The sequence below is a fragment of the Arachis ipaensis genome, chromosome B02 (assembly GCF_000816755.2).
Source record: "Arachis ipaensis cultivar K30076 chromosome B02, Araip1.1, whole genome shotgun sequence".
Taxonomy (NCBI): Eukaryota; Viridiplantae; Streptophyta; class Magnoliopsida; order Fabales; family Fabaceae; genus Arachis; species Arachis ipaensis.
In genome coordinates, this window is record NC_029786.2 from 100,786,492 (window position 1) to 100,805,217 (window position 18,726).

The 18,726-nt window shown below is 36.5% G+C and overlaps 6 protein-coding genes and 2 non-coding genes across 8 annotated transcripts in view; 3 read left to right on the forward strand and 5 right to left on the reverse strand.

Moving 5' to 3' along the window:
* LOC107627838 (transcription factor GTE12-like) lies at nt 364–1,350 on the forward strand. Its single transcript, XM_016330656.1, has one exon. The coding sequence runs from the start codon at nt 364–366 to the stop codon at nt 1,348–1,350; it is 987 nt and encodes a 328-aa protein (XP_016186142.1).
* Nucleotides 2,835–3,977, reverse strand: LOC107627839 (pentatricopeptide repeat-containing protein At4g32430, mitochondrial-like). Its single transcript, XM_021117069.1, has one exon. It carries the CDS (start codon nt 3,822–3,824, stop codon nt 2,835–2,837), a length of 990 nt encoding a protein of 329 aa, XP_020972728.1. The 5' UTR covers nt 3,825–3,977.
* On the reverse strand, nt 4,246–4,319 carry TRNAV-AAC. The gene has a single exon. It is a non-coding gene; the product is annotated as a tRNA-Val (tRNA).
* On the forward strand, nt 7,667–9,657 carry LOC107627840 (growth-regulating factor 9-like). Its single transcript, XM_021116338.1, has 2 exons — nt 7,667–8,703; nt 9,039–9,657. The coding sequence occupies exons 1-2, from the start codon at nt 8,265–8,267 to the stop codon at nt 9,467–9,469; spliced, it is 870 nt and encodes a 289-aa protein (XP_020971997.1). The 5' UTR covers nt 7,667–8,264; the 3' UTR covers nt 9,470–9,657.
* LOC107627841 (transcription factor GTE12-like) lies at nt 10,696–11,682 on the forward strand. Its single transcript, XM_016330660.1, has one exon. The coding sequence runs from the start codon at nt 10,696–10,698 to the stop codon at nt 11,680–11,682; it is 987 nt and encodes a 328-aa protein (XP_016186146.1).
* On the reverse strand, nt 12,512–15,649 carry LOC107625991 (pentatricopeptide repeat-containing protein At4g32430, mitochondrial-like). The gene has a single exon (XM_016328747.2). It carries the CDS (start codon nt 15,435–15,437, stop codon nt 13,110–13,112), a length of 2,328 nt encoding a protein of 775 aa, XP_016184233.1. The 5' UTR covers nt 15,438–15,649; the 3' UTR covers nt 12,512–13,109.
* On the reverse strand, nt 15,595–15,668 carry TRNAV-AAC. The gene has a single exon. It is a non-coding gene; the product is annotated as a tRNA-Val (tRNA).
* Nucleotides 17,105–18,726, reverse strand: part of LOC107625992 (NADH dehydrogenase [ubiquinone] 1 alpha subcomplex subunit 8-B) — a 2,238-nt gene continuing 616 nt past the window's right edge. Inside the window, exon 3 of the mRNA XM_016328748.2 lies at nt 17,105–17,472. Within this exon, the coding sequence (XP_016184234.1) occupies nt 17,340–17,472 (133 nt within the window). The 3' untranslated portion in view covers nt 17,105–17,339. The remainder of the gene's footprint in view (nt 17,473–18,726) is intronic.

Genomic DNA, 18,726 nt, shown 5'->3' on the forward strand with positions numbered 1-18,726 from the left:
TAGTACCCATTTATAATTTATAATTTATAATTTATATTTTATGATTTATAATAAAAATTATTTTGTCATTAAATTTAGGACATTATTTAAAAACAATTCATGTAAATTTAATTTTTAACAAGATGCAATTAATTTCTTCGAAAGATAAGATATTATATCACTAGAAGATCATCTTAAATAAAATAAAAATCATAAAAAAAACCGTCAAACTGCAAAATCTTCCATTTTAATTAAGGAACCAAGATTTCTTAATTACCTTGTGTTCCAAGCAACTTTACAAAACATAAACCTTTCACTCGATAGGGGTTTTCTATTTTCATCTAATCAAGAATTTTCTGTTAGTGTTGCATTCTACTCAGTACGATGTTGTGTGTTCCAAAGTCTTCAACTTTTGTTCCTCCCAAGAAATCTTCAGATGTTGCCAACAAAAGGGTATTCAAAAAAAGAGTTTTTTCCTCTTCAGAATTATCCAGCCACGTTGATGGATTCAGCAACAACAACAACGGTAACAGAGTTGTTCTTGATTCTTGTGCCAACAAGAGAGCTAAGGTGGAAAAGAGTGAAGAAAATCCTAGGATGAAGAAGGGTACTGCTACTGATGCAGTGAAGGAACGTGAAGAGAAGAAGAAACCAAGTTCTTCGGGTATGGATGGATTCAAGAATATGCAGTGTTCAGTAATGCTGAAAAGGCTATTGGTTCATCCAGATGGAGTGTATTTCAAGAAAGGAAAGGCTTTGATGGATTTGGAGAGGGTTCAGCGAAAGTTATGGAACAATTTGTACAACAAAACTGATCAATTTGCTACTGATATCAGAATGGTGTTTCGCAATGTCATGTCCCAGTACCCCTCAGGGCATGAAGTTCATCTAACCGCAGCGAAGTTAAGCGATCTTTTCGAGACAAAGTGGAAGAATTTGGAGGGAAGATGGGTAGCTGAGAAGGAAAACAAGTTAGAGAAAGAAGAGCCAAAGCCAAATTCAAAGCCTTTGAAATCGAATGCAGGGGAGAAAAGGAAACAAATTTCTGGTTCAGATTTTTCAATTGCTATTGCCAAAGCTAAATTGATATTGGAGAAGAAGAGAACCAATGAAGCTGCACAACAGAACAGAGTTTTCTTGCAAAGGAAGAAACAGAGGGAGATGCTGCAGAAGATGGAGAGAACAATTTCCTTTGATGATGCTTTCAAGTCCTTTCAGGATTTGGAAAACTTGTGTGGCCATTCACTGACACATTATTGCACAAAGGAAAATCCATTGTTGAAGAACCTCACAGGTTTGGTTCTTAGGGAAGAAGATTTTGAAGACGACAACTTTCTTAGTGAGGATTTGGAAGAAGGAGAAATTTTCTGATATTGGTCAATTTTAATTTTTGAGTAGTATTTGATTGTAGTTAATTTGGAATTGACTTGAAACAATTGTAAGTATTATTATGATAGCATCAATGACATTGTTTATATTCATCAATGTTATTCTCATCTGTGCTACCTCCTTTACTGCGTGAACTATCAATTGGAGGCCATTAAGCACATGCAACAGAGTTGCCTCAAATATTTACACATCTCACGTTGTTCCTCCCACATATGGTTTCCACTTTCCAGTGAGTGCTATTCCCCCATCTTCAAATCAGCTACAGCGAGAAACTGGTGAGCTTTGAAGCATTCATGAATACAGCGTGTGTGTGAAGAGCCTCCCAAAGGAAGGTTGGAGTCTCTCACAGTTGATGTTGGAATGCAAGGGACTTGCCCACCTCACCTCCCTCCAAACTTTAACTATTCTGTTTTATAATAATATATATTTGAACGTATTTAGTAAGAAAATGTGACAAATTTAAACTTACTTGAAAGAGTTTTCGATAATTGGTATGAGAGATTAAGAAATAAAAAGTAATAGAGTCTTATGTAGCATGCATAAGTAGGACAAATAATATAGTAGTAAGAGTATTAACATGTATAAGTTGTAAAATTTTAATATTTGTAAATGAAAATTTTCATAATTATTATTATTATTATGACACCTTTAATGTATATATTTATTGTATTTAATTAGTATTTTTATGTTTTAATTGAATAATAATAGATAAAAAAAATTTCTTTTATTTTTTTAAAATCTTTCACTAGAAGATGATTGGTTGATTTCCAAATTTTGCCAAGTAAACAAAATTACTAACATGACATCGTTAGAAAAAAAAATATGGCTTAAACACAATATAGAAAAACTTAGGTATTAAACTTTTATATATAAGAATAGATAGATAGATAGATGCTATATCAAAGTCTGTTTTGTATAGTTGTTGCAAGGTTTTTGTTGATTCTTGATGTTCAAAAAATAAGACTATGCATCTATAAGAAACCAAAACACATGCATCTAGCAAAGATATCAAACTATAAGCTATGCTCTAACTTAAAACATTCTTATCACTGAAGATGATTGTTTTGTGCTGCTTGGAAATTTCTTTGCTGAAAAAATTAGAAGACTAGCAAAAGACACGGATTCATACAAATACATGATTAATGAATATTTGAGACACTACACATTAAAGAGCATAGAGCATTTTCAGAAACAAGCATTGCACTCCATGAATATGATTCTATGCACTTGCATATCTCGGAAACATGTTTAGTGATGACTACACTATACACTATCAAAGTGATTCTATGAATCAGAAGTCAAGTACTCATAGTCACTAGTCAGTATGTATAGAATTTCCTGTCTAATCCTTATTTATGTTAAGGTAAAAGAGAAAAATACAAGATTCGATTTCTTTAGAGTGAACATGATTAGGTTAAATATCAACTGCAAAATACATCACAAATTCCAGTTTATTTTGGAATTTGCTATTCCTGATGCCAGTCTCCTTCCCTTGCTTTGCTCCCTTTCAAAACTTTCATTTGCAATCCAATAAACTCTGCCATGTTACAAATATCCTCAGAGCTATTCTGAGCATACCCTGAAATTAATGAATTCCATGCTATTATCTCTCTATGGTTAATCTCCTCAAAAATTTTCTTCGATTCTTGAACAGATTCAAACTTGGAATACATGGTAATAAGGCTATTGGAGACATTTGGTTCCGACAAGAAGCTGCTTTTGATGCATAATCCATGAATCATTTCACCTTCCACCACCAGATTATTGAGTGTAATAGAATGCAATAGTCCTATAAATGTAATATCATTTGGATATACACCATCTTTTCTCATCTCATTGAAAAGAGACACTGCATCTTCTTCTTCAATTGAAATCATTGTCGTCCAAGAGACTACATTGCGATTATTCATCAGCTGAAAAACTAGTTTTGCATCTCTGCCGACCTCACACTTCAAATAAGTCGAGATCAACACATTGCAAACCGAAACATGTGTTCCATACCCCACTTTAAGTGTCAAACCATGTATCTGCCTCCCTAGCTCTAAGTTTTTCATATAACCACAAGCTGAAACTGCACCTGTAAACGAGACATGGTCAAGGGACATCCCTTGCCTAACCATGCTAACAAACAGTGAAACTGCTTCCAGCCCATAACATTCCCCCTCTTGAGCATAACCCGAAAGCATTGCACTCCATGAAACCAAATCCTTCCGGGGCATCTCATCAAACACCCTCCTAGCCTCAGCTAAACTCCCTGACCTTGAATACATGGTTATCAGAGCATTCCCTACGAAAACTTCACAATTAAATCCAAATTTTGCAACAAGAGAATGCAATTGGCTCCCAAAACAAAACCCATGATCACCCCAACAAAAGGCAAGAGCAGTGGTGTATGTCACAGGATCAAACACGATCCCATTTGAATGCATAGAACAAGCAAAAGTCAAAGCATCCATGTTCTCCTCGAAACCTGAAAGCACAGTGTTCCAAGAAACAATGTCAGGGCAACTCAAATTCTCAAACACAACCCACTGGACACTGCAAAACCATGGAGTTGGCACCCAAGTTTCAGCTCTCCTTGACAAGCCTTGAGAGCCAAGGCAACACCGACCTCATCAACACAGCTGGAACTGGGTCTTGAATACAAACAGGGCACGAAAGGGAAGGTTGTTGTGCAAAAGGGTAAGCATGGAACGCTTAATCGATGCAACTTTTGGGTGAGGAATATGATCGAACACCTGGTGTTCATGTTTGAGTGAGTGTAAAAACTTCGACCCAAGTTCATTATATGTCTTCCAAGCTGAAAGTTGAGCCAAATCAACTGACAATCTATAATGATTAATGAGTAATGACTAAGAAATGAGATGTAAGACAAAATGGCGTCGCCCGGACTCGAACCGGAGACCTTCAGTGTGTTAGACTGACGTGATAACCAACTACACTACGACACCTGTGCTATAAACGTTTCTAATTTTTGTTTAATTATTAATACAGAGTTGATCAATTGCGATGGACTAGATTTGATTATTTGGTTTAGATCGAACTATTTCATTACAACATAAATCTCATTATATTTTTCAATCATGTTTTATGCAGTGAAAATCAACTAACTATATAAAATATATGTTAAAATATAAAATATATATTAAAAATATGTAAAATAATACATGTATATACACATAATTATATGATAATTATTTTTTGTATATATCTTTTTATGATGATCAAATTTTTAGATCTTAATTAAAGAGAAAGCAATTAAAGTATATAAAAAATGAACATTCAGATTACCATTGAACAATAATATTAAATTTATTTACGCAAATTGTAGAGTACACAAGTAATTGGTGTTATGTTACGATGTACTAAAGATTAGTGGGCTGGACTCGTTAGGTTGGCCCAATCGTCTGAGGATGGAAGCCTCCGAGTAGGTTTGTGCTCTTGGGCCTCCGTCCGACTTGTGCGCGTGAGAAAATAGGGGTGGTACCTGCAAAGACACTCTAATGCCTAAGTCAGCAAGGGGCTAAGCAGGTTTATAATGTATTGGGACTTAGTGATACCTGAGGGGTGTCAGTGTATTTATAGTGGTGAACCAATAACCACCGTTGAAGTAGTTCCACCTTTTAAGGGGGATAACCGTCCCTTTGTCTAAGGGAAGTTGAGATATGGCTCCTGGAAGTGGGTTGAGAGATTCTAGGGGCAATTACCTATTTGAATGAGTGTTATCTGCCAGCTAACCCTCTTTACCGACTTCCTTGCGTTGAAGCCGACCCCTTACGAGGAGGTCGGTTGCGGGGGAAGATCAACCTCATAGATTGGGCCTTTTTATATTATTTGGATCTGTGCCTGGTCATTGGGTCAGGGTATCAACAGTGCCCCTACTCGAGTCCAAAATCTTTGTGAGTTGGGCTCGAGTATGCAGCTTGGGACTCTAGCCGACGTGTTGAGGAACCGACGTGATTTTCAGGAACCGACGTGATTTAAGTTTTTCAACCGTCGCGTCTAATCAAACGTCGCGTCTCTTCGGGGGTTTGAGCATTTACACACGGGGAGCAGTTACATTGGTAACGGTGCACCTCTTAAATGGTTACGTCGTTTTACCTTTATGTCCCTAACATGTTTATAAATACTTTTTCCTCTCTTCCCTTGTTTTGTTTCTGAAGACTTTATCACTCACACACTCTGTTCTGGAGAAAGCTTCGTTTTTCTTTGGTCAACTGTTGTTGTACCCGTTACTTCGAAAGTAAAGGTCAGTTCTTTTCTCTTCTCCTCTTTTACAAATGCTTTTATTTGCATGTTTTTGTTTAGAGGAGTGTTGACTGTAGTTCTAGCGATTCTGCTGGTTTGAAAAACTTGCCTCAGACCCTCAGAGACCCTATTTTGATTCTTTTTCTTTTTTTTTGTAGGATTCGTCACCCTTTTTTAAAAAAGATGTCTACCCTAGAGTCTCTTTCATCATGGGTTGATGGCACTGTTCTAGGGGAGAGCCCTCTGGTAGATACCGATTATCTTACTGATTTCTGTACTCATCACAGAGTCTGCATTCTTGATGAGGACAAGCCGAAGTACGAACTGGTTGCCCCGGATCCGGAAGACCGGGTTTGTTTTGGGAGAGCATCTGACGCAGACCCTTATTTTTTCTTTATGTATGAAAGCCTGTTCACCTGTTTGGGTGTTTTTCTTCCTTTTTCCGACTTCGAGATAGCCGTTTTATCTCATTGTCGTGTTTCCCCTACCCAACTTCACCCCAACTCTTGAGGTTTTCTGAAAATTTATCAATTCATCAGCCATGCACTAGATTTTTCGACCTCTTTGAAGATTTTCTTTTTCCTCTTTCACATGACCAAGCCCTTCAGTGGGCAAAATAACAAGCAGCAGTGGGTGTATTTCCGGGCTATACAAGGCCGGAGAGTTTTTACTCTCTTCGATGAATCCTTTCATGATTTAAAAACTTCTTTTTTAAAGTTCGAGCTGTAGAGGGTCACCACCCCTTTTTTCTGGATCAAAATTTATCTCCTCGCTTTCCCCTGTACTGGTTGGAGGCTTCTCCAGTGGAAAAATATAGTTTGGATGCCCTGGATGAGGTGGAGGTGGCCATTGTGGGATTTTTCCGAGAAGTGTGGGGGAGAGCCCCATATCTTGATACGAAAAAGTTCCTCCAGGGGTCTCCGACCTTTGTGCAGGCCCAGATAGGTAGCTTTACATTTTTTGTTCGTTTTATTGCTGTTTTCCAACCTGATTAACATCCGAGTTGTTTGTTCCGACTTGTATGTTGATTCTTCTATTTCCTAATGGTTTTTTGCAGAAATGACGAAGAATAATTCTAGAGAGTCCTATCAGAGAGTTCAGGAGGCCAAATCGAGGTCTCGCGCGAGGGTTGTTGCTGCCAGGGCTGCTGGCCCTCCTCCTCCTCCTCCTCCTCCCCCTCCTTCTTCTCCTCACAACTTGGGGACCCCCTCCCAACCTATTGTTATATCCTCTTCAGCCTCTTCTCTTCCATCCCCTCCACCCCAATCTTCCCCTGAGCCAGAGAAGAAGAAGTGCAAGACTTTAGAGTCTGGCTCTTCTTTTGAGGGTGAGGCCAAGTCTAATGCGCCTCAGTTTGTTCGGAATCATATCTATCCTCATACTCGTATAAGTATGGATGATGCTTCCATCCAAAACCACCTTAATGTTCTGGTTCAGGGGAGTGTCAGGGCGGCGGGGGTGTGTACAAAGCTTCTGGATATTTTTGAGAAGACTCCCCTCAGCTCTTTGGGTTCATCCCTGAAGGTTGAGGAGCTAGAGGGTAGAATTTTCTTATATCAAGAAGAGGAAAAGCGGTTGAAGGTGGAGGTCGCCAAGTTGAAGGAGGAGAGGGATCGTCTCCGGGAGAGGGATAAGAAGTTGCTGGGCTAGTGCGCCATGGCGGAGGGCCTGAAGGAGAAGGCAGAGCAGAGTTATATAAGTTTGTTTGGGGATCACGTGGACCTGAAGAAGGAGTTAGCGAGATGTCGGGAGGCCTATTTGGATCTGGAGGACTCCATTGCTGAGGGAGCCGAGGAGGCATGGAGGAACTTCAAGGAACAGGTCGGGGTTATTACTCCAGACTTGGATATTTCTCCTCTGGATCCTGATAAGATCGTGGTTGATGGGGCCATTGTTTCTCCTCCCCGACCTGTTTCCGAATCCGAGCTGAAGACTCGGAGGCAGATGATAGTGGAATCCCCTCCCCGATCAGAAGATGCCCCGAGTTCTTCAAAGGCTCCTGAGAAGAGTCCCGATCAACTTGCTCCATCTTCCATTGGTTCTGAACATCAAGTTTATAAGTTGAGTTTCACTATTCAAGTTTACTTTTCATGAATTTAGGTGAACTCTTGAGTTTGATTAGTTTGCTTATAGGTATATGTCTATGTTATTTTGAACTTTTAGTTTCTTTCCCCTTTCCCCTTTTATTCATTACCTTAATTTGGATGGTGGTTTATTAGAGTACCTCATGTTAGATTGTCTTGGAATGAATTCATTGTTTCATTTGGACTTAATTAATGATAAAGTTTTGTTTTGTGCTTTTTATTTCAAGAATTTAGAAATAGTTTCAGGTTATGTTTGGTTTATAATTTGAAAATTATGGTTTATTCCAACCAAAATCACTACTTTCTATTCTAAGCCAAATCATGTTTTAAGACTAAAAAACATGTTAAAATGTAATATATCAACATGGTTTTGCCAAATTTGTTGAAATGAATTAAAATTCAGTTTGCACCTTCAAGTCACTATTTTAGGTGTGAAGACATTCTAAATTTGCTAATTTTTATGCCAAGAATGTGAGATTTTATGAAGACATTCTAAATTTGCTAATTTTGTTCATTTCTGTGTCAGGAGAATACAATCACTACCAATGTTTTGACTATGGAAGTATGATGGATCCTGAACCGAATAGGTGTAGAAGAACCGATGGAAAGAAACGGAGGTGCAGCAAGAACACAGTACCTTATCATAAGTATTGTGAACGACACGTGCACAGAGGCCGGAACCGTTCAAGAAAGCCTGTGGAAACATCCAAAGTTGTTAACTCAAATTCGATAACAAAGCCTTGTAGCAAGCTACATACTGCCATAGCCTCAAACACAAAATCTGCTGTTTCAATTCCAACACCTAAGGTAACAAACTTTGGCAACAGGACATCGGTTGCTTCGAATAACAGAAGTAGCCGAGATTTATGCAAGAAGGATAACCAGATCAAGAACTGTGTCGGCTACAGTATCAGTGTTATGAGTAGTGGTAAAGGAAGTGTTACCAATGATAGTAATTGCATCTCTACCGGCATAGGCTTCTCCCCAAGGAGTGTTCTCCAAGGTACTATTCGTGACTTCGCAACAACTTCTGTTACATATTTTCACTTAATATATTGTGTTGTTAGCTGCCATTAAACAACAAAGTGCACTTTGCTGGGACTTACCTAATCCAACAGCAGAGTAGTTGCGAACGCCGAACGCCGAGCATATGTCACATATTTTTGCTTTGTTATTTGAGAATATTTTAGGATTAATTTCAATAGCACTCATTCTGATTTAGGACAACATCCAAATTATACATGTAAGAAATTTAGAACAAGACTAATCATGAGGTTGAGGTTTGTTCATTAGAAAAGCTGATTTAACTTTGTTGTTTCTCTTTTACTGTGATTAAAGTTTCTGGTTGCAATAGTTCACACCACAACTACACAAACGGCACAGAGCTTGAACCAGGCAGGTGCCGGAGAACAGACGGCAAGAAGTGGCGGTGCAAGAGTGCTGTTCTCCCTGGTCAGAAGTATTGCACCACTCACGTGCACAGAGGAGCTAAAAGGCGTTGTTCCACAGATCATGAGCCAGTCACTACTCCTACTCCTACTCCTCGCTATGCCAATACCAATTCTCGGCCGATTTACTCGGCCGCGAACAGGACAACGATAACCGAAGCTCGGAAAACAGTTTGCACAGTTCCCAACACAAAACTTTCTATGTCAATCCCAGCAAGTGCACCATTGAGACACAACAATGGGAAGAGTCCTAATAGGAGCAGTGACACAGACACCACCATCACTGACACCATCAATGAGTGTAGCTATGCTTCTTTCTAAGAAGCAGTATTTTCAATTTCATGTATCTAAAACCTGTTTAATGCTTTTTGTATGAACAAGTTGGACTACTTATTACTGTTTAGGCATTTGAATATCAGTTTTGTGTATAGTGTGAACAATGAGATCTTGATGTAGGGGATATCTGATGAATCAAATGTCTTACTTAAGCTTAAGCTTGTTCATTTGAATGTGAATTAAACATTTTCATAATCATCTTTTCTTGTTTGGAATGTTTCTACCTTTAGTAGATAAAAAAATAAAGAGAAGAAAACTTTGAAATAAAATTTTGTGATATGAACAATAATTTGTTTTAAATTACTTTTCTACTTTAGTCTATGACAATAATAAAGAGGTCTCGTGGCCCACAAATTCAGCCCAACAGAATACATCAATTCAATTATAATTTTAGTCTTTATTATCTTATCTTTTTTTATCTTATCTTTAGTTGTTTTTATTTTATCTTTATTTACTTTTATCTTTCTTAAGCCAATGTTCTATATATATTTAGTTTTACCTTCATAATTTACAATTCAAATCAATTCAATTCAATTAATCAACAATCAATAAAAATTTTATTTTTTTTTCTATTCTTTCACAATTTTATCAATTTGTCAACTTTGAACTGCTATAGTTGTAATGCATCTCTTCAACATGACTGATTTTTCTGAAATCCTTGTTCCACTAAAAAGCATTCACTTTTTTTTTTTTTACCAAAGATAGGAGACTCGAACCCGCAACCTCTTAATTGAGTATGGGGAGACTATGCCATTTGAGCTATAATTCATTGGCAAAAAGCATTCACTTAGCTACTGTAACAAAAATTCTTTCTAATAAAATTAAACAAGATTAGTCGATGAATTGGATACAAATAATTAAGGATTACTAGAATTCCTAACTCGCATTTTCTTATTTGATCTTTATCATTGTAAACTTAGGAGTATATATGTGAAGTCATAAATTTGTCTAAGAAGCTTTGAATTATTATGACTACAATTCATATCATAAGTAAAAATTTAAATTAGAAGGATTGTTATATATATATATATATATAAAGTTATATCAATAACTCAAACTGCAAAATCTTCCATTTTAATTAAGGAACCAAGATTTCTTAATTACCTTGTGTTCCAAGCAACTTTACAAAACATAAACCTTTCACTCGATAGGGGTTTTCTATTTTCATCTAATCAAGAATTTTCTGTTAGTGTTGCATTCTACTGAGTACGATGTTGTGTGTTCCAAAGTCTTCAACTTTTGTTCCTCCCAAGAAATCTTCAGATGTTGCCAACAAAAGGGTATCCAAAAAAAGAGTTTTTTCCTCTTCAGAATTATCCAGCCACGTTGATGGATTCAGCAACAACAACAACGGTAACAGAGTTGTTCTTGATTCTTGTGCCAACAAGAGAGCTAAGGTGGAAAAGAGTGAAGAAAATCCTAGGATGAAGAAGGGTACTGCTACTGATGCAGTGAAGGAACGTGAAGAGAAGAAGAAACCAAGTTCTTCGGGTATGGATGGATTCAAGAATATGCAGTGTTCAGTAATGCTGAAAAGGCTATTGGTTCATCCAGATGGAGTGTATTTCAAGAAAGGAAAGGCTTTGATGGATTTGGAGAGGGTTCAGCGAAAGTTATGGAACAATTTGTACAACAAAACTGATCAATTTGCTACTGATATCAGAATGGTGTTTCGCAATGTCATGTCCCAGTACCCCTCAGGGCATGAAGTTCATCTAACCGCAGCGAAGTTAAGCGATCTTTTCGAGACAAAGTGGAAGAATTTGGAGGGAAGATGGGTAGCTGAGAAGGAAAACAAGTTAGAGAAAGAAGAGCCAAAGCCAAATTCAAAGCCTTTGAAATCGAATGCAGGGGAGAAAAGGAAACAAATTTCTGGTTCAGATTTTTCAATTGCTATTGCCAAAGCTAAATTGATATTGGAGAAGAAGAGAACCAATGAAGCTGCACAACAGAACAGAGTTTTCTTGCAAAGGAAGAAACAGAGGGAGATGCTGCAGAAGATGGAGAGAACAATTTCCTTTGATGATGCTTTCAAGTCCTTTCAGGATTTGGAAAACTTGTGTGGCCATTCACTGACACATTATTGCACAAAGGAAAATCCATTGTTGAAGAACCTCACAGGTTTGGTTCTTAGGGAAGAAGATTTTGAAGACGACAACTTTCTTAGTGAGGATTTGGAAGAAGGAGAAATTTTCTGATATTGGTCTGACATTGTTCAATTTTAATTTTTGATTGTAGTTAATTTGGAATTGACTTGAAACAATTGTAAGTATTATTATGATAGCATCAATGACATTGTTTATATTCATCAATGTTATTCTCATCTGTGCTACCTCCTTTACTGCGTGAACTATCAATTGGAGGCCATTAAGCACATGCAACAGAGTTGCCTCAAATATTTACACATCTCACGTTGTTCCTCCCACATATGGTTTCCACTTTCCAGTGAGTGCTATTCCCCCATCTTCAAATCAGCTACAGCGAGAAACTGGTGAGCTTTGAAGCATTCATGAATACAGCGTGTGTGTGAAGAGCCTCCCAAAGGAAGGTTGGAGTCTCTCACAGTTGATGTTGGAATGCAAGGGACTTGCCCACCTCACCTCCCTCCAAACTTTAACTATTCTGTTTTATAATAATATATATTTGAACGTATTTAGTAAGAAAATGTGACAAATTTAAACTTACTTGAAAGAGTTTTCGCTAATTGGTATGAGAGATTAAGAAATAAAGAGTAATAGAGTCTTATGTAGCATGCATAAGTAGTAGTAAGAGTGTTAACATGTATAAGTTGTAAAATTTATTGTATTTAATTAGTATTTTTATGTTTTAATTGAATAATAATAGATAAAAAAAATTTCTTTTGTTTTTTTTAAAATCTTTCACTAGAAGATGATTGGTTGATTTCCAAATTTTGCCAAGTAAACAAAATTACTAACATGACATCGTTAGAAAAAAAAATATGGCTTAAACACAATATAGAAAAATTTAGGTATCAAACTTTTATATATAAGAATAGGTAGATAGATAGATAGATAGATAGATAGATAGATAGATGCTATATCAAAGTCTGTTTTGTATAGTTGTTGCAATGTTTTTGTTGATTCTTGATGTTCAAAAAATAAGACTATGCATCTATAAGAAACCAAAACACATGCATCTAGCAAAGATATCAAACTATAAGCTATGCTCTAACTTAAAACATTCTTATCACTAAAGATGATTGTTTTGTGCTGCTTGGAAATTTCTTTGCTGAAAAAATTAGAAGACTAGCAAAAGACACGGATTCATACAAATACATGATTAATGAATATTTGAGACACTACACATTTCATTCCAAAGAGCATTTTCAGAAACAAGCATTGCACTCCATGAATGATTCTATGCACTTGCATATCTCAGAAACATGTTTAGTGATGTGCACTGACTACACCATCAAAGTGATTCTATGAATCAGAAGTCAAGTACTCATAGTCGCTAGTCAGTATGTATAGAATTTCCTGTCTAATCCCCTATTTATGTTAAGGTAAAAGGGAAAATACAAGATTCGATTTCTTTAGAGTGAACATGATTAGGTTAAATATCAATTGCAAAATACATCACAAATTCCAGTTTATTTCGGAATTTGTTATTCCTGATGCCAGTCTCCTTCCCTTGCTTTGCTCCCTTTCAAAACTTTCATTTGCAATCCAATAAACTCTGCCATGTTACAAATATCCTCAGACTCCGGGTGCGACTTATCCCCGGAAGAGAAACCATGCAAATACAAGGAATTAATACCACCAACGTCCACCCAACTAAACCCAACTTCCTTCTTCACTCCCCTCTCTCTCATAAGTTTCCTCACTTCAGCTACTTTCTCCCATTTCCCTTTCTCAGCGTATAAGTTTGCCATTAATACATATGAACCTGAACTCGCAGGATCCATTTCAACCAACCTATCAATAACCCTCTCAGCCATCTCTATATTCCCATGTATTCTACAAGAACCAAGCAAGCTTTGCAACACTGACAATCTAGGTCCTCCTGGAATCTGGTGCATCAACTCTTCTGCCTCATTTAGCAGTCCTGCGCGGCCTAACATGTCCACCATGATAGAATAATGTTCTGGAGTTGGTTCAATTGAATGTTCTTTCACCATGGAGTCAAAGACTCTATGGCCTACATCAACCATGCCTTTTCTACAACATGCAGCTAAAATGGAAAGGAAAGTGATGGAGTCAGGAGTGGTTCCTTCACTCTCCATCTCCTTAAACAAACTCATCACTGACTCATAGTCCCCATGTCGAGCATAGGCTGATACTATTGCAGTCCAAGCAAACTCACTTTTTCTAGGTGTCTCGTCAAATACTCTTTGAGACTCGGCTATGCTCCCACGCTTGCCATACATGTCAAGCAGAGAACCTGAAACAATCGGATCAGTGTCTAACCCACGTTTGATCAATTCCGAATGGCATCGTTGCCCATGTTTCAAAGATATATCCTCAGCAGCAGCAATAGCATTTAAGACACTGCCAAAAGTGTATTGGTTTGGTTTTACCTCATTCACTGCAGCCAAAAATGTAAGGAAAGCATCTTTGAATAAGCTATTCTGAGCATACCCTGAAATTAATGAATTCCATGCTATTATCTCTCTATGGTTAACCTCCTCAAAAATTTTCTTCGATTCTTGAACAGATTCAAACTTGGCATACATGGTAATAAGGCTATTGGAGACATTTGGTTCCGACAAGAAGCTGCTTTTGATGCATAATCCATGAATCATTTCACCTTCCACCACCAGATTATTGAGTGTAATAGAATGCAATAGTCCTATAAATGTAATATCATTTGGATATACACCATCTTTTCTCATCTCATTGAAAAGAGACACTGCATCTTCTTCTTCAATTGAAATCATTGTCGTCCAAGAGACTACATTGCGATTATTCATCAGCTGAAAAACTAGTTTTGCATCTCTGCCGACCTCACACTTCAAATAAGTCGAGATCAACACATTGCAAACCGAAACATGTGTTCCATACCCCACTTTAAGTGTCAAACCATGTATCTGCCTCCCTAGCTCTAAGTTTTTCATATAACCACAAGCTGAAACTGCACCTGTAAACGAGACATGGTCAAGGGACATCCCTTGCCTAACCATGCTAACAAACAGTGAAACTGCTTCCAGCCCATAACATTCCCCCTCTTGAGCATAACCCGAAAGCATTGCACTCCATGAAACCAAATCCTTCCGGGGCATCTCATCAAACACCCTCCTAGCCTCAGCTAAACTCCCTGACCTTGAATACATGGTTATCAGAGCATTCCCTACGAAAACTTCACAATTAAATCCAAATTTTGCAACAAGAGAATGCAATTGGCTCCCAAAACAAAACCCATGATCACCCCAACAAAAGGCAAGAGCAGTGGTGTATGTCACAGGATCAAACACGATCCCATTTGAATGCATAGAACAAGCAAAACTCAAAGCATCTATGTTCTCCTCAAACCCTGAAAGCACAGTGTTCCAAGAAACAATGTCAGGGCAACTCAAATTCTCAAACACACGCAAGGCCTTCCGAAAATTCCCTGACTTGCAGTACATCTTCATCAGCGAATTTGACACGGTGACCAATGAAATGAACCCGCTGGACACTGCAAAACCATGGAGTTGGCACCCAAGTTTCAGCTCTCCTTGACAAGCCTTGAGAGCCAAGGCAACACCGACCTCATCAACACAGTCGAGCGAACACAGCTGGAACTGGGTCTTGAATACAAACAGGGCACGAAAGGGAAGGTTGTTGTGCAAAAGGGTAAGCATGGAACGCTTAATCGATGCAACTTTTGGGTGAGGAATATGATCGAACACCTGGTGTTCATGTTTGAGTGAGCGTAAAAACTTCGACCCATGTTTGAATAATGATTGTAATGGCAACCGTTGCAGGATCTTGAAGGAAACCTGGGAGTGTAACATGAGAGTACTAATTGGTATGCATAAACTAAAACCAAGTTCATTATATGTCTTCCAAGCTGAAACTCGAGGCAAAACAACTGACAATCTATAATGACTAAGAACTGAGATTAAAAGTAACAAAGAGTTATTGTGGAAAGAAGAAAATAGTAAAACAAAATGGCGTCGCCCGGACTTGAACCGGAGACCTTCAGTGTGTTAGACTGACGTGATAACCAACTACACCACGACACCTTTGTTGTAAATGTCTCTAATTTGTATTAAATTATTAATACAGGATTAATCAATTGCAATTGACTAGATTTGATTATTTTATTTAGATCGAACTATTTCATTACAACATAAATCTCATATTATATTTTTCAGTCATGCTTTATGCAGTGAAAATCAACTACTATATAAAATATACGTTGAAATACAAAATATACATTAAAAATATATAAAATAATACATGTATATACACATAAATATATGATGATTATTTTTTGTATATATCTTTTTATGATGATCAAATTTTTAGATCTTAATTAAAGAGAAAGCAATTAAAGTATATAAAAAATGAACATTCAGATTGCCATTGAACAATGGTGAATTATATGGTAAAGATGTAAGTTTACAGATTTTTCTTTTAATAGAATGAAAGAGAGATTAATAAAAATAGGATCCACATTTTGAATAATAATAAAATAATAAAAAATAACTATAAAAAGAATTATATTCTCTCTCTATATCACTCCAATCTGTACAGTAGAGTGCCCCTTGAACAATTATATTAAATTTAGGGTAAAATATATTTTTTGTCCTTAAAATTTGACAAAAGTTCTAAAAATACTCCTAAGTTTTATTTTGTTTCAATTTTGTCCTAAAAGTTTTCAATTTGCATCAAATATACTCCTAACGGCTAATTTTTCAAAAAATTTAAGACCAATTCAACAACAATTTCATAAGAACAACGCTCAACACAAGCAAATCAAGCATAATTTTCATGCATTATTGTTAGATTGGTCTTAATTTTTTTTGAAAATTTAGCCGTCGAGTGTATATTTGATGCAAATCGAAAACTTTGGGACAAAATTGAAATAAAATAAAACTTATGAATATTTTTAAAATTTTTACCAAACTTTAAGGACAAAAAATATACTTTAACCTTAAATTTATTTACGCAAATTGTAGAGTACACAAGTACTTCTTTTGTGATTTTAATTGGTATTAATCTAAATTGTTTACTATCATGTAGGGATCAACAACTAAAATAATGTCCCACTAAGTCTAACTTCGGATTTCTATTAAGAAAAAGATAATAGTAATAACTCATTATTACTCTAGTCAGAAGCATTTCCAATCCAACATTATTACTCATTCATGCTTGATTCGGTGTTTGTGTATGGAAAGAGGCGGATTTTAATTCTGTCGCTTCATGGAGAATAACCTGTTTAACTCGGGAGTTCAATGTATGTCTCCGGTTTCCACCCGAGTCTGCTTGCTAATTAATGCTTATGAGAAATCATTTGAAAATACGGTTAAAAAGATGATAATATTCAACATGTTTAATACCAAACAGTCCAAACTTATAAAACAATAATTTTGTATAAGCTGCTTCTCAATTCATAATGAAATAACGAGATTGTATCCATAAAACACTAGAAAACGCTGCATTCACACGTAACATGGAGTTATAAGCATATGTTCCCACATCAAAAAATTCTCATTAGTTATTGTGATTGAAGATGATTGTTTTGTTCTGCTTGGAAATGTTTCTCTAGGAAAACATAGATGACCAACTTAGCCAAAGGTAAAAGATTCATACAAACACATGATCAATGAACATTTGTGACACAGGCCCATTTTGCTCACTCCAAATTGCCTGTGGAGTTATTTTTTCCAACAATGACAAAGTGCATAGTTTCATTCCAATGTACATTTTTTTTCGAAAGCTTGCTGCTCTTTGCGACACATGTCAAATTCGTTTGTGCGGTAGTACATGCAGCCAACATAGTCATCCATCTCCTTTGTGCACTTTTGGTGTAGATCCCTGAGACTGCAGAAAATTCATTGAATTAGTGCCACTTAGAAATCATTACAAAAAATATGCATTGCTGGTGAAGAGAGGGATTGGATTATGCAACCGTAATTAGATCATAAAGGTCTCCTCTTTTCACCGAAAGCACTCCTTTCAAAGGCCAAGGAATCATCCAATGAAAACTTCAGTAAGGTATTTACTATTATTTATCACAGTTCACATGTAAAATAAATTCAAAAGAAACAGGAGTATCGTAAGCTGTGACATCTGGAAATAAACATAGAGTAATTCCAAGTGCCAGCAGGAGGTAGAGACTCATAATAGGAGTAAAACATATGGTACTTCCAAACATGGCTCACAATTTCAATTATAACATGTGACTAAAAGGACTAATTGTGAATAAATTTGCATGAAATACATATTTGGAGGTGAAACAAGGGTAAAAACTAGCAGTAGACAAAGATGATGATGAACCCTCATGACAAATAGTATGAAAACAAGCACCTCAGTTAGAATTGAAATCTATATCTCTGTTGCCAACATATTGAAACTAAGATTTCAAACATCCTAGGCTCTGGTCCATATCTAAATTACAATTTTATACTCAAAGCGAATAATTAAAATTTTTCATATGAATTCCGAAAATCCAACAATCTGATAGAATCGGTCGATCGGAAACATGCCAAAACCAGTCTATTTAAGATAAGGTCATAAGCACTCCACAAAAAATGTCGACATTTTGAGAAAGTTCAGCAAGATATGTATCACTTTTTGGATTGAATAAGTTAATATAATCCATCCAACAGTCAACAAGAATGTCAGCATCTTTCTTAGCCAATAAGTTATGAGTGTAGAATTTTCAATAAAGATTGCATTCGATGAATGTCTTACAAGTTACTAGCTAATGTCCGACACGACAGATCCATTAAGCTAATCGCCCCATCCATGACTTGTAATCAACCCGTAAGAAGCAGATAAAAAACCATGCCAATACAAATTGGTGTGTATCTTTAATATTATAATTCCACCCTCTCAAACACCAGAAACACATTCTACACAACTAACTGCAGTCTCGAGACAAACATAAACAGCACAATAACTACAGTTTCCAACACCAGAAACTCTCTCATTGCTACTCTAGCCACCTAATGTTTCTCTTTTTTTTTTCAGCTAAATAATACGCATTGAATACATGGTTCCATTTATCATTTCAAAACCATAAGATCATAAACATAAAATCCAACAAAAAGAAAATAGAAAATAGCATAAATT

Excerpts from the sequence above, each read along its gene's own strand:
- LOC107627840 (XM_021116338.1), top strand. The coding sequence starts at position 8,265 with ATGATGGATCCTGAACCGAATAGGTGTAGAAGAACCGATGGAAAGAAA. Across the intron at positions 8,704-9,038 it reads CCCAAGGAGTGTTCTCCAAG|TTTCTGGTTGCAATAGTTCA; the intron begins GTACTATTCGTG and ends CTGTGATTAAAG.
- LOC107627839 (XM_021117069.1), bottom strand. The coding sequence starts at position 3,824 with ATGGATGCTTTGACTTTTGCTTGTTCTATGCATTCAAATGGGATCGTG.
- LOC107627838 (XM_016330656.1), top strand. The coding sequence starts at position 364 with ATGTTGTGTGTTCCAAAGTCTTCAACTTTTGTTCCTCCCAAGAAATCT.
- LOC107627841 (XM_016330660.1), top strand. The coding sequence starts at position 10,696 with ATGTTGTGTGTTCCAAAGTCTTCAACTTTTGTTCCTCCCAAGAAATCT.
- LOC107625991 (XM_016328747.2), bottom strand. The coding sequence starts at position 15,437 with ATGTTACACTCCCAGGTTTCCTTCAAGATCCTGCAACGGTTGCCATTA.